Source organism: Sycon ciliatum, chromosome 1 (genome assembly GCF_964019385.1).
Source record: "Sycon ciliatum chromosome 1, ocSycCili1.1, whole genome shotgun sequence".
NCBI classification, from domain to species: Eukaryota; Metazoa; Porifera; class Calcarea; order Leucosolenida; family Sycettidae; genus Sycon; species Sycon ciliatum.
Window position 1 is genome coordinate 24,028,813 of NC_088643.1, and position 14,447 is coordinate 24,043,259.

A 14,447-nucleotide genomic window follows, 5' to 3' on the forward strand; every position below is an offset into this window, starting at 1 on the left:
CGAAAAAGTCGGCCCACCCAATTCGTGCAAAACGGTGTTTTTGTCAATATTGTTTCAATTCCCGTTGAGTATCCCATTTGGCCAATTGGCCGGATCACCTGAAATGCCGGTGCTCCGGCCCAGCAGTATATTTTCAAAAAGAAGTGGCCACCTCATGTGCATGTGTTCACAAACCAGGGTCGAGTTTACTTCTCCACAAACACAGGGTGAACCTAATATAAACCGAGATTGAAGCTCTATAATAATAGCAATAAAGCTCTGCATCATCTAGCATCTGCGGTCGAATGCAACCATGATAATGATGCACAATACAATACAAGACCCTATCAAAAATGTAATAATATTTAATTAATAATAAAGACTCAAGAGTTCATTATGAAGCTTGATAATGACAAGAGTGCACAAACAGTTTACAGGTTTATGGACTCTTGATATTGACTATAGTGTGTACGGGATTCCATAATAGGTCACAAAGAGGGTCTACTAAAAAGTGTTTGGGTGCTCCCTTGTCACAAAAGTCAGTTCGATCGTACCGGTACAACAGCTATGCACAGGCTCTACGTCGCTTTGCTTTTGCCTTCTGTCGTTCTGAGCTTTTGCAAGGTAGTTTTGGGCAGGGAGTCGTAAAATACCGGTATTTCCCGACTCCCATGGCTTGGTTTTCTTGGCAACGTGCAGTGCACGCAGAGTTCACAAATGCAGTGTGTACATCTACGCACGAATGCTACGCATCATGTGGGTCGACGTGACAGGTCGAGGTCGAAGTCGCCACACATGGATCTTGCACTTTTGTTGTCAAGTCGGCGAGATTTCCGAGAGAGTGTGGCTGGGAAAATGCATTCATCCTCTCAGGCAGACTCAGGCAGGGTCAAAGAAAGGCCATGAATCGAACTTCCTCCAGATCGAAGATTTCTTTGAATGCCGCGTCATCTGAGGCCAGAATTGTAGAGGGCACGCTGCGCCCAAGCACATCGGTGACTGGTGAAGCCAGGTCGGAGTCGTGGAGAAAGAGACAGAACTCGTTAACATTCAGCAGATTGAATACCTTGAACCCTGATGTGTTCAACGAGCCACGACTCAGCCGCGTTTCCAATGCGAGAAGTGTGTCCTCGTTTGAGGGAGCAGGGGGCGGTGGAGGGTACGACGCAGTTGCATCACGTGGCAGCCTGGTTCAGGGGTCTCAAGGTGATAATGTTGGTGCCTCATTCTCCAGTGGCCTTGACAAGTCTGGGCTCCCTAGACTATTCCGCATTCCCAAATTCTTTGATGGATCCAATGAGAGCAGTTTCATGAAATTGGAATTCCAGGATGAGGAGTTGGAAGAGTTGTACCGTAAGAGTGAGGAGACGTCCGCTAGAGCCCTGTTCCGCTTGGCATGTGGCTTCCTGGTGTTGTCCTCTTTCATCCATGCCCTGTTCTTCGGCATTTCTGCACACCGTAACTATTACGTCATCGAACTATCTTGCTACGCTATACTTGTTCTCATCTTCCTGGGTCTGAGCTTCTCTGAGAGGTGCCGAGGCCCGTGGGAGAACAGACTTACATACGCACTCGCAGCCAGTCTAGTTGCAGCGGCGCTGGGGACTATATCCTTTGCGCCAGCTGCATTCTCGCCGGTCGGCCGCTTCAGCATAGCAACGGCAGTGCTGACAGTGCTGTATGTGTTTTTGCCGCTAGACCTACCGATTGCAATCAGTTTCGGCGTGCTCTTCTCACTCACATTTGAGATAGCACAGGCGGCTGTCCTCGCCAGCAACAGCAATGTCAGCATCTCTCCGAAAGCCCTGCTGATGAAACTGGTCTTGCACCTTTGCCTGCACTTTATGCTGGCTAGTATTAGTCTGTTGTCAGAAGTGTACAGGCGCAACACGTTTTGGCGTATTGGTCGCTCACTGCTGTACCAGGATCAGTTGGACTTTGAGCTGGCTCTCAAGGAGAAGATAATCCACTCAGTAATGCCTGAAGTGATTGCTAGTGAGTTGCTGGAGATCGATGACAATGCATATCAGAGCATTTTCAAGCACGAAACGTCACGTTTCCGCCCACTCATGCTACACCGCATGGACGATGTCACCATCCTGTTTGCCGACATTGTTGGCTTCACAAAAATGTCGTCAACGAAGTCTGCGTCGACACTAGTGAGTCTGCTGAATAATTTGTTCAACCGTTTTGACAAGCTAGCTGAGTATCACGGCTGTGAGAAGATCAGCACGCTGGGAGACTGCTATTACTGTGTAGCTGGCTGTCCAGCACCATGTGATGACCATGCTGACCGCTGCGTACAGATGGGCCTGTCCATGTGCAAGGCCATCGTGCACTTCTGCAGGGACACGGGAGAAGACGTGAACATGCGCGTCGGCATTCACACTGGCACGGTGCTATGCGGCATCGTCGGCGTGCATCGCTTCAAGTTTGATGTCTTCTCGCACGACGTGCAGCTGGCCAATCATATGGAGTCCGGCGGTGTACCTGGTATGGTACACATGTCACAGAGTACATACGATGAACTCGTTGATCCAGATGCCTATGACATCCAGGAAGGTGATGGCGCATCACGCGATGAACACCTAAAGGACGTCACTACTTACCTTGTTACCATGCGGGATCGGACGGGTATGATGCAACGCAGCAACTCCGAGCCAACGTTTGAACCACTGTCACCCACAGTGAGGAAAAAGCGGGTTCCATCATCACTGCGGCATCGGCCACCTCAGTCAGTGCCAGTTACCAGCAATGAAAGAAGGAAGTGGATTGCTTCACCGCGCCAATCTGTATCATCGCAAACAACTCTTTCATCGCGGAATGTCAACTCCAAGTCCCTTCTCAAAGTGTCCACTATAGACAATGCAGTTGGTGATATACCCAATTCATTGTATCAGTTTGACAGCAGTTCTACAATAGCCGCCACTTCCATTGGTGACATTTTGAAGGAGAGAGAAGCACACGAAGCGCCTCGGGTCAAAGTGCGCCTCTCTGAGCTAGCTGCCACAGATCTTCTTCGAACTGCAGTTAACAACCCCAACTCCGAGAAGGGTCGGCAAGAGGAAGCTCGGAGGACTCGCTTGGCTGAGCAGAAATTGGTAATCAAGGTCCTTAATTCAACTTGGGATCGGCTAATAGAGTTGAAGCAGATCTCCAACAAGGATTTGCATATGTTCTCGTTGGTCTTTATTGATGAGGACTTGGAAGCACTGCATAGGCTGCAGTTCAACACACCGAGTGGTGTGACGGCACACACAACGTTCGATAGCCCCATCTTCTCCTACTTCCTGCAGGTCGTCATCACCTTCATTGTCTTCTTGATGTTCAGTCTGGTCCTCTTCGTCGTGTTCATGCCAAACCTGAGCACCATGTCGATAGCTGCGTTTGCCGCCTGCCTGCTATTCCACGTAGCCGTTCTTCTGTCGGTGGGCAGTGTGTGCTATGTGAGATATACATGGCTGGCCCAGATTGTGCGCCCGATTGTTTGCAACTGGTGGGTGGCACACTTCATAGTTGTCTTTCTACTGGCCTTCCCTGCCGCGCTGGTTGCCACCAATTGGCCTTGCAGCGTGGCGTTTTCTACCAACGATGACAGCTTTCACTTCAACTTCTTCATCCTGCAAGTATCCCTGACCATGTGTCTGCTCTTTACACAACTTCACCGGATTGTCCAAATGTTTGTGTGCTGTGGTATCTGCGCGCTCCTGATTGCGTTTGTGCGCGTGCCGTTCAGTGAGTGGCCATGCACCGATTCATCATTACTTGCACGACACGGCCTCAATGCAAGCTTCTACACCAGTGGTAATGCAACTGGCAATACAATAGAGGGCATCGTCCACAACGACACCTTCCTGATCTTCTCCATCTACCTGATCCTCATCTTTATTCTCAACCGTCAGTACGAGGCCGCTTCCCGTCTCAACTTCAAGAGTCAGCTCCTGGCACAGGTCTCTTTTGAAGAAATCCAACAGCTGAAGGAGCAAGCCGACAGCTTACTCAACAACTTGTTACCGGACCATGTTTGTCAGCATCTCAAGGTAATGCATTTGTTTGTATTGTGTTGCACTGCCTCTGCACATCACAGGCATCGGGAAAAGTCTGAAAACGCCAAATACCATTATTTCTCAGCTACTAGAACAGTCAAACCTCGTTAGTACGAACTTCAAGGGACCGAACAAGTTTGTTTGTCTTATCCGGAGTTCTGCTTGTCCAGATCTGACAAAAAAATTAATATGCATATCATATGGATTGTATTTGTGTGAAGGTGCATGTGATGGCAAATGTAAAACATTTTTTTCGTACCATAACCCAGCAACAGGTAAGTATAATGTGCAATGAATTCATGACAGCATTGCATCCCCCTTGTAACATGTTTTGCCAGCACAAGAGGCCTCGACGATCGGAAAAAAACTACAGCCAGCGTACCCACGGGGACCGAAAGTTCGTACTACACGCTGATTTTGTTCAAATCACGCTTGAAATTAGTTCGTCTTCTCGAAAGTTCGCCATACAGAGTTCGTCGTAAACGAATAATTTTGACTTGGTATGATGCCTGGCCAACCATAGGATTGGCCCTAGTTCGTACTAAAGGAAAGTTCGCCATATCAGTGTTTGTCCTAACGAGGTTTGACTGTGCTAGTATAATTATTATAAACTTCGTCTTCAATGAAAGCAGAATTGTGGAGCAAAGACCAGTTCAGAATATGGCCGAGAAAATCCCTCTAAAAGAGGTCTGAGTGCAGTGCACACTATGATCTGTGTGTTGTGCACCTGTATTTGTGCCGAGAGAAACATGGTTCAGAAAAGATACAGTCATATACTGGGCTATTCTCTCAAACACCCCTTTATCCTGACTTCCCTGATCCGCATTGGTCCACCAACCTGACGGCCGTTGAGTACATAATGGTGTGCTGTATTTGATACTACTGTGCGTATCCACTGTATTGTTTCCAAGCTGGGAACGCCTCAGACTATGCGTATTTGTGTGTACTGTACTCCAGCGCCCCAAAGAGCGTGTGCTTTTAAAATAATTATGTGAAAAGTTGCTGTTTTTGGCACATCTTTGCGCACATACAATACAAGAACGTGCACATAGTATGGGTGTACGCGGGACCAACAAATGCGTAGGGCCTTTTATGGATGCAGATGTGAGTCTTCATGCACTTTCATGTGTGCCGGTACGGTCCGCATGGGCATTCCCAGCCAGACTTGTATTGGGTGAAAAGTGATTCTGGCATCATACAATATCGATGTCAGTGTATCAACTGGTGAATTGTGTAATAAACAGCCCGTTGTGAGCTGAAATTGATTGTTTTGTTCATATTTTGGCGCGTGTACCAGTAGAAAAACCGGAATGTAGTTCAGTTTTGCTGTGTGCCGCCTCTCTCCCCATTGGATTGGTATCTTCGATCCTTGCATCTGTAGGAGGAAATCCCAGTCTTGTGCCTTATGTCTCATCACATATGAAAGTTGTGTTGGTAGTTGATTTGTATGTGAATGTAGCTAATTGCCTTTCCGACATTCTTCTTCTGTCGTGTCTTGGTAGGTGTCATCAAGTTACTCTGAGAATCACGAGATGGTGGGTGTGATATTTGCAACCATTTGCAACTTTAGCGACTTCTACTCAGAACACTTTGAGGGCGGCATCGGCTGCATTCGCGTCCTGAATGAACTGATCAGTGACTTTGATGATCTGCTGTGCAAGCCGGAGTTTGCAACGGTGACCAAGATCAAGACAATCGGCGCTACGTACATGGCAGCCTCGGGCCTGAATACTGCAACTCGGCCTCCGTACCAGTTTGACCGAAATCAACACCTCAAGGCTCTGCTGGAGTTTGCGCTTGAGATGCAGCGGACAGTCCGCGACTTCAATGAGAATATGGTTGGTTATGAGTTTGTTCTTCGTATCGGCTTTAACTGTGGACCAGTTACAGCCGGAGTTGTTGGTTCAACTAAATTGCTCTTCGACATCTGGGGTAACACAGTGAATGTTGCATCGCGCATGGATTCCACTGGCCTACCCGGAAAAATACAGGTGAGTGTGGAGTACACACTGGGTTTCTCTCTTTTCATTTCGTGCCGCCCCCGACTCATTTTCCGATTTGTGTCTTTTTCCAGGCCATATTACGAAAACGCATGCAGTCACTGATCATAGACATGATTGTCGGGAGTGAAGTCGAGGGTACGGGGGCGAATCCTCCGTACGTTGCATTTTGTGTGGCAAGACAATTTTGCAAGACAATTTTGGAGTATGGAAAAAATGGGGTCGTGGAACCATTGATTCTGGATCATTTGTTGTGGCAGCTCCATTTCCCTTGGTTCTCATTTTCGATGTGTGTGTACGTGCATGTGTGTGTGTGTGTGTGTCCGTGTGTGCATCTGTGTGGGTGTTGGTGTTTGTGTATCTCTGTCTTCACTTCCAGGTTCCGGATGACTGTGTTGAGAGACTGCAATCTTGTATTGCTTTTACAGAGCGACCTGGCACGGTGTTCGTCAAAGGCAAAGGCGACATGGTCACTCACTTCGTGGACAGCCTGATCTGGCCTCATCCGCATCGGTTTCTACCCACCTCTATCCATGTAGATACTATTTGACCTAGGAGTTGTTATTTATTTATTTTTAATTCCAAACGGATTTTGACCTCATCGCAAAGTCATTCCAACCCTGTATAGCATGGGCTGGAATTGGCACACTTTGGCAGCCGACAGTAGACTAGCGTTTCCAGAGATACCGTCATTTTCTTTATTACTCCTTTGAAGTATTAACTGTGTGTTTGCATCTGCATCAACGGATGAATCAATGAATACACGTCCGAAGACCATTCACATTGCCCATGTTTTTAGTCGAAGTCACATGTAGTGGTGCAGTCACACCCTCTCCTTCAAAAGTGTTGCCTTCCCTTTAGACTTAGAGCATATTATCAAATGCAGATTCATTCTGCAGACACACGCCCTGCCATTGAATTTTTTAACTAGATCTGTTTGCAGGGCTATATATTATAAGTGACAACACTGACAGTGCGGCGCTGCACCATTCAGGCTTTACCCCCCCCCCCCCCCCTTCAAATTTGACCGCACCACAGAACATCCATCTGTTTCCCCCTGTACATGATTCACTCTTTTTCTTTCTTTTTTTCTTTCCTTTTCTTGATACGAGCATAATCAAGACTATGAAACCCCCTTATATACCGTACTGGCAATATATGTTGCCGCGTAACGCGTAACGCAGGGGGGTGCGGCGTAACGCTCGACCAGGCTAGTGCGACAAATTTTCGTTGAGTTCGTAACGCGCGTCCGGCGGGGTGCGGCGATCTTTTCATTGCAAAAAAGGCTGAAAACTGTGAAAGCACGTGTACCGCGTGGTGAAAAGTTCAAAACTGGACGCAGCAGGAAGTCCTGCAATAGCAAAAAAAGGACTGCGGCAATATAGAAACCTGTGTAACGGCTCCTGTGCGACTTTGCATGTAACGCCCTGCGTGCGGCAAACATGTGCCAATGTAACGCTTCATGGCCTCACTGCGGCAACATATATTGCCAGTACGGTACTGTTGGTATGATGTCGTACATTATGAAATAGACCAAGTGAAAGCAATGAGCACAGAGCAAATACAAGTACTTCAAAGAAGTATGAAGTGAGGGTATCACTCTCGATATTCCTCGCAGTCAGGGAGTAGTATAATATTGTACTACTCCCTGGTCACGCCCATGCTGGCCACAGCAACAGCTAGATATGCGGAGGCAGGCAGGCACGGCATCGGTCGTGATGTCGCCGAACACACTCCTTGCTCCTCTCAAGCACATCACGCTGCGGCGCAACAAAGCGAAGCTGAGCTTGCTGCAGATGCGGGCGATGGTGGCGCTGTACAAATTGTTTGACTTGGCAGGTTGTAAAGGACTGTGGCACACCGACTCATCTCACCACTTGTGGCAAAGACTGCTAGTGTGACCGCGAAAACGGTTCCAGGGATACTCCGGTAACCCCTGAAAACGGGTCCAGCCTCACCGCAAAAACGGTGACTGCCACATATTTCCTGCATGTATAGCCCTCTTAATCTTAGAACCGTGTTCGCGGATGGGGCTGGGGCCTCACCGCGAAAACGGTTCCACACATTTCCTGCATCATGTGTATACAGAAGACTGTAGCCTGGAACCGTTTTCGAGGTTACACCGACAACAAGGAATCCATTTCCGCCAGGTTTCAGGATTCCAGAAGGGTTTGTGGAGTTCATAAATAGTGCCCTCTAGAGTTTTCAGTGTCTGTGCTCGTGCAGCCCACATCATGGCACTGTAGCCACAGACTGGAGAATGAGTGGGGCCGTTGTGTGCCAGCATCAGTATTGATCTGCTATGGGTTTCAGCAAGAGTACATAACCCCCATCAACTCTCTTGTGGTCACTTTGCACTGTTTGCCAGCGTAACCTTTCGAACCATGTCACGTGATGTGAAGTTCTGCCGTCGCAGCACAGCATAGAGGTTGTGCACTGTGCAGGCAGTTGCACACTCTTTATCACCATGTCTCCCATATCTCCATATAGCCAAACACCCATATCTCCATAGCCACGCATGCATGCATTCGCTTAACACACCAGTCGGCACAAAAGGTATGGTGTTCTTGATGTGTCTTTGTCTTTGCTCAGAAAGGCAACTGCAGGAGAGAGCTTACGCAGCCTCTTCTTCTTCTTCCTCATCTTCCTCCTCTTCACTGTCGTCATCCTCATCTCCGTCGCTCTCAAACGTATTCTGGGGAATACTGTAGATTCTCATCACGGGCTTGTTAGGATCCTTGACAATCAGATACTAAAAGAGCAAAAAAAGAGAGAAAAAGAGCACAATCGATGAGGGATTGACACAGCCAGTCTGGAACCATGATCGACACACCTACATATAATCACAACAATCTACTAGTATACAATAATGACACGGATACGGCCAAAGCGAGTGGGGGATGATGACAGTCAACAGGCTGCCCAATGGTGATTGTGATGAGCCGCATCAGCTATGAACGATCGACCCCATTGAAATGAAAACCATTCTTGTTAGTAATGGCCTACCAGTAAAATGTGCCATCCACAATGGGCATGTATTAAAAAAAAGCGTATGGTGGCAGTTTGGCCATTAGTAACGTTACTGTTATTGAAAGTCTTGCATACAGAGTCTCGTCTGTACGCATGGTCAAGTGCATAATACACAGCGTGTTCACTTTCAGGGGCGGAGGGGTCTAGCAAAGGCTACTGTTACTATGGCTGCGGTCAATGGTGAAAAATTTCGGATGCCCCTCAAGTAATGGAAAGGATCACTGGCAAACTCATCTCACATCCCATGAAAAATTTAAAATGTCACAATGACTACTCTTATTAGGGGGAGAGAAAGAGGCAAGAGAGATGGGCTCTTTGGAGAACTCATAGTCACTCCATTCAGCACACATATAGTGGTGGGTACTTTCGACACTTCAAGTATGAAGCAAAGTGAAGAGTTGCCCCAATTCCAACTCCCTATTCCTGATAGGAATAGCCCAATTTTTTTAGCGCAATAGCCTAATTTTTAAGCAGCTGCCTTCGAGATCTGGGCAGTTATGCCCGCGAACAATGGAGTAACATCTGCTCAGCCATTTAGTCTAGTACTGTTCTTCTTAAATTCGACCTTATTACAAGACTCTTTTTCATTTCGTTTTCCCACTCTCACACACACATGCTCACAGTCAATTCTGCCGTCGTGAGTCCCATTCAGGACAGATACGAGAATATGATAACAATAATTCCTGATTCTAACCCATGGGCCATTGCTCATACGTACCCACACCCACAACTTTGACGCCCATCGCCAAAGGAGATGATGCTACAGCAGAAGCCATAGCAACTTGTTCTGGAATTGCACCACTCAACAGCTAGCAAGGCTGAAGAATTGACCGCCACGATTCAGCCTGGTCTACACCGCACAGCTTTTGGAATGTGGGTTTCTCTGGCCAGTGAACCCTACAATGGCGGCGGGGGGGGGGGGGGTCTTTTCTTTTTCCCGCACAACACCACATACTCCGGCATGCACTGGTTGTTGGTAACCACTCAGGAGCATAAAAGAAAAGTCAGGAGGAGACTGAGAAAGAGAAGAAAGATGCGTGTGACCATAATCGTCAGGAATCGAACCAGCAAACTCTCGATTCGAAATCCCCACCCCAACACACACACACACATGTGTGCTCACCTTGCCACCCTGCAGGCCCATCAGCGCATCAATGATGACGCGCAACACGCCCCAGCAGTTGGACATATCCAGCGTGATCTGGGCGGCGAATTCATTCGGGTTGAACTGCTGTGTGCCAAGGATGGCGTGCTTGGAGGAATCACGCGGGCTGACACGCGACGCATAGCCAAACTTGATGATGTCCGAGCCGGCGAGCAATGCAGACAGCGTCCACTTAGCAAGCTTACATGAGTTGTTCTTCAGCTCAGTTGCTAGCACGGCACCGCGCTGGTTGTCCAGCTTCTGGCGCCAGTCAACACCGGATATCTTCGGATCCCATTCATTGAGTGTCTTGATGCTCATGTACTGTAACTCACCGCCGGGTTTCGTTGTGGACACAGCATCGTGCTCGCAACGAGCGACGAGTGTGATGTCGTCTCCGAGCTTCCACTTTCGGTAACGGTAGCCGACGGATGCCACTTCGCCTTCGTCGTCTTCTGTCACGAACGGGTTGGGCTCGTCGAACTGGTGACGCTCACCGCCACGCTTCAAGACCTGCTGAGAGAAGTTCTGATTGATGAACGTGGCCTCGAGTGCCAAGTTAGCGGGTGCATTGATACTGGAGCCTTCGTCCTGTGGTGGCTCGGTGGCGGTCTCCGACACGGTGAGAAGGTCAAACTGTGAACTGTCGCGCTTGTCCAAGAACAGCTTGCTACCAACACGCTGAGCGATAATGTCCCAACTGTACACGGAGCGAGAGCAGCTCATCAGGCATGCCAGAATGGCGTCAGTGGCAAACACATTGCCTTCGCTGCTTAGCTTTCGGATAACGGGGTCGTCAGTTGATGTGACCTTGTGGAACACCCTCGTCACACCCTGGAGGGGACGCTGATGCTTGGTTGTGACTCTGTCATACGACTTATCGTAGTACTCCAGAGAACCGCACAGCTTGAGGTCCTCTGGTGCATCCACTTCAAAGTGAAGCTTTGACAGCTGTGAGAACTCGATCTCGTGTACACACCTCCATTCAGGATGGATCTCTACACTGGCCTGCCGTTGCTTCAACTGTGTCTTTGGCTGATCATTCCAACGCCTTCCGTACCACTGCTTCTGCCATTTACGCTGCAGCCTCATACGGTCACGGTCACGACCCTTCTGCACCTTCGACAACGTCTCCATCTTCCTTTCCTCGCGGCGCTCGCGATCCCGGCGAGCATTGTTGGTGCGCTGGAAACGAGCTCTGTTTCGCAAGTATCCAGGGCGCTGAACACGGGTTGTGTCTACCAGCTGGAACGAAGATTCATCTTCCTCGTGGTGGTATTGGAACAGAGTAGCTCCAGCACCAAACTGCGAGTTATAACGATTCATATACCTACGTTCCTGGTAGGTGTTTCCAGTCCAGTCCGATACTTTACCCAGCTTATCGGATTTGCTGTATTGCTGGTAAGGAACTCGGAAGCCTATTGGCTTCTCGCATGGACCCCATCCCTTCTCATTCGAGTGAATGGGAGGGAGGGAGAAAGAAAGCGTGCCGCTTTCTGAGCTCAAAGACATCGCGAATGGAAAGAATAAAAGCACAGCACTTTTTTCATTGATTTTTCGTTTATCTCATTCATTTTTCGCGTTCCGGAAAATCATTTCCGTTCCACGCCATTTTTGTGGAAGCGATTTCCTTCACGTGATGTGCAGCACGTGCCACGTGCATGACTTTGAAGCGCGCAATTTTTAATATTATGTATTATGCGCTAGCGCTAGCGCGGCCGGCCGGCCGGCTGTAGACTCTACGATCATAATATACGAGTCTACGTACATGTACGTGCATTTGCACGTGCTACATTTTATTTTTTTGTGGTATGTTGCTATACGTGAACGTGTGTGCATCATGCATGTTCGAAGATCATGAAGACGACGAGTCGACGAAAGTCGATATGCGTGCGCGTCTTCGTTGTTGACGTCGGGAAACACTTTTGTAGGACAAAGTCAGAGTACGCTGTACACCTCTTGATCTATCTCTGTCTCTCTCTGTCGATAGATCTACTACTAGCAAGAGTACGAACTCTTGGAACGGTACTAGCTGCATGTAGCAGTAGTCCTCGAGCGGACTGACAAATTAATACTTTCCGCTCTCCTAGCTAGCTAGCTGCCTGACGTACATCGGACTGGGAGCTGTTGATTTAGCTGTTGCTACTGTCTCGTAATGGCAGCAGTCCTTACGTTTTCCGCCGCAGCAGCGGTGCCTCTGGCACTGCTCTTGGCTATGTGCTGGACGAGCGCGTCGCTGACGTACGTGCTCGTCGCCATCACGTCGTGCTTGGCACTGTATTGGGCAGCGGAGGTGGTGCGGTACCGTCGGATGCGGGGCAATCTGCCCGGACCTGGGTGGACAACACCGTTTGGCATTGGTGCCCTCGTGACCATGGTGTTGCGCCCGGTGGAGTTCTGGACACAACAGGCGGAGTACAGCCGTAATGGCTTCAGCGTCAACGCCATGCTGGGCAGGTTCATGGTGTTCGTGACGGACGGCAGCCTGTGCAATCACGTCTTCGGCAACCTGCAGGACTACGTGCTGTTCGCACACCCGAACGCCCGCTTTCTCTTCGGGGCCGAAAACCTAATCTACATGGAGCAAGATGAGCACAAGCGCTTCCGCAATCTCCTCATGCCCGGCGTGTACAGCAAAGCTGCACTGGCCTGCTATCTGGAATGTCAGGAGAAAGCATGCCACAGTCACTTGCAGAAGCTGGTCGGCAAGGGAGAAGTAGACGCTCGGCTTATGCTGAGGCTCATGAACGCTGAGGCCAGTCAGGAGAGTTTCGTCGGTCCCTACCTGACACCGGACCAGAAGAAGCAAATAACGGAGGACATTCTAACGTTCACACTTGGATTCCTGTCGTTTCCCATCGCTTTTCCGGGATCTGGCCTGTGGAAGGCGATCCGTGCAAGAGAAACAATTAGAACTCTGCTCACACCGATAGCCGCTGAGTCAAAGCAGATCATGGAGAACGATGCCATGCCGGCACAGTGTGTCATGGACTTCTGGGCCAAAGAGGTTGTATCTAGACGCACTGATGGAGAAGAAGACGCCGTAAGCAATCCCGACATGGCGTCCACGGTTCTCGACTTCTTCTTCGCCAGCCAAGATGCGACAACGTCCGCAGTGGTCTGGGCATTGCATCTGCTGACCAAGGACCAGCAGGGCGAGCGGGTGCTGGAGAACATGCGTCAGGCGGTAGGTGCCTTTCTACCGGCGTCGGAGAGGCCACCCATGTGCGAGGTGGTTGCCCCAGGCACCTACATACACACGTGTGCTCTGGAGTGCCTTCGAGCACGCCCGCCCGTACCCATGGTGCCGCATCTCACCAAACACGAGGTCGTGCTAGACGGAAAGCTTAAGGTACCGGCCGGGAGCATGGTCATACCGTCGATCAGCATCGCGGCCGAACACGAGCCCTACGCGGGAGTGTTCAATCCGGATGACGGCGGCGGCGCCAAGGATGGACAGTTCAACAGCACGCTCGTGTTTGGCGCCGGCCAGCACAAGTGTCCCGGTCGGATGTACGCCGTCCAGCTGCTTGCCGTCTTCATGGCCGTGCTGGCGCGCGATTTCACCGTCAAGCGGCGCCTTACAGCACAGAGTCACAATGCCATATACCTTCCTACGCTAGTACCTGCGGACAACTGGTATGTGTTTGACAGCGTGTCCAGAGAAAAAAATTAAGTGGTTCAAGTTTGCAGCGACCTGCGGACTACCTTTCCGGACTCGCTGACTGTGCAGCTGCCGCTTGAACTGGTAGGTCAAGTTCAACGGTGTGAGCTGCACTTCTGCATCTAGGAAGAGCTTTCAAGAGAATTATAGTTTTTTTTTGTGATTCCCGTTTTGCTCTATTTACGCTAGGTTGCTTACTTGATTGATCAGAAATTATTTTTCTACAAGGAATTAATTATTTGCCCGTGCACTCCATGTATGCATGCAGCCATTTGCACTTTACTCAGTCTCCAACACACATGCCACTCAGCTTGATTCCTACAATTTACTGCTATTCAAGACTGTAGCCCTAGGTTTCCAGCAGGGTGGTCTGGCCAATCTAGTGCCTACTTAACATGAAGTGAATATTCTTACAAAAAACCTGCCCTAATTGGGCGGCGAGTCAACTTAAGGTCTGGACCGGCTGAACGGGCCGTACTGGATACTACAGCCCTCAGTACCCTTATAGTGCATGGTCGCCCGTTTTCCCTTGCTCCGACGCCCCTGGTGGTAGCTTCATGCCGCGGGAATGGCCTGAGTTCAGC

General features: G+C 49.4%; 3 protein-coding genes across 3 annotated transcripts; 2 read left to right on the plus strand and 1 right to left on the minus strand.

Annotated features, from left to right (window-relative positions):
* Window positions 1-813: 813 nt before the first annotated feature.
* LOC135819347 (adenylate cyclase type 9-like) lies at window positions 814-7,170 on the plus strand. Its single transcript, XM_065332542.1, has 3 exons — window positions 814-4,019; window positions 5,528-6,016; window positions 6,405-7,170. The coding sequence occupies exons 1-3, from the start codon at window positions 882-884 to the stop codon at window positions 6,573-6,575; spliced, it is 3,798 nt and encodes a 1,265-aa protein (XP_065188614.1). The 5' UTR covers window positions 814-881; the 3' UTR covers window positions 6,576-7,170.
* A 1,412-nt stretch (window positions 7,171-8,582) lies between these two features.
* LOC135819358 (eukaryotic translation initiation factor 3 subunit D-like) lies at window positions 8,583-11,733 on the minus strand. The gene is made up of 2 exons (XM_065332554.1): window positions 10,179-11,733; window positions 8,583-8,777 (listed from the first exon to the last, which is right to left on the minus strand). Exons 1-2 carry the CDS (start codon window positions 11,709-11,711, stop codon window positions 8,640-8,642), a joined length of 1,671 nt encoding a protein of 556 aa, XP_065188626.1. The 5' UTR covers window positions 11,712-11,733; the 3' UTR covers window positions 8,583-8,639.
* A 621-nt stretch (window positions 11,734-12,354) lies between these two features.
* On the plus strand, window positions 12,355-13,875 carry LOC135822895 (uncharacterized). The gene has a single exon (XM_065335767.1). It carries the CDS (start codon window positions 12,355-12,357, stop codon window positions 13,873-13,875), a length of 1,521 nt encoding a protein of 506 aa, XP_065191839.1.
* The last annotated feature ends 572 nt before the right edge of the window (window positions 13,876-14,447 follow it).

Excerpts from the sequence above, each read along its gene's own strand:
- LOC135819347 (XM_065332542.1), top strand. The coding sequence starts at position 882 with ATGAATCGAACTTCCTCCAGATCGAAGATTTCTTTGAATGCCGCGTCA. Across the intron at positions 4,020-5,527 it reads ATGTTTGTCAGCATCTCAAG|GTGTCATCAAGTTACTCTGA; the intron begins GTAATGCATTTG and ends GTGTCTTGGTAG. Across the intron at positions 6,017-6,404 it reads GCCTACCCGGAAAAATACAG|GTTCCGGATGACTGTGTTGA; the intron begins GTGAGTGTGGAG and ends CTTCACTTCCAG.
- LOC135819358 (XM_065332554.1), bottom strand. The coding sequence starts at position 11,711 with ATGTCTTTGAGCTCAGAAAGCGGCACGCTTTCTTTCTCCCTCCCTCCC. Across the intron at positions 8,778-10,178 it reads TGGGCCTGCAGGGTGGCAAG|TATCTGATTGTCAAGGATCC; the intron begins GTGAGCACACAT and ends TTGCTCTTTTAG.
- LOC135822895 (XM_065335767.1), top strand. The coding sequence starts at position 12,355 with ATGGCAGCAGTCCTTACGTTTTCCGCCGCAGCAGCGGTGCCTCTGGCA.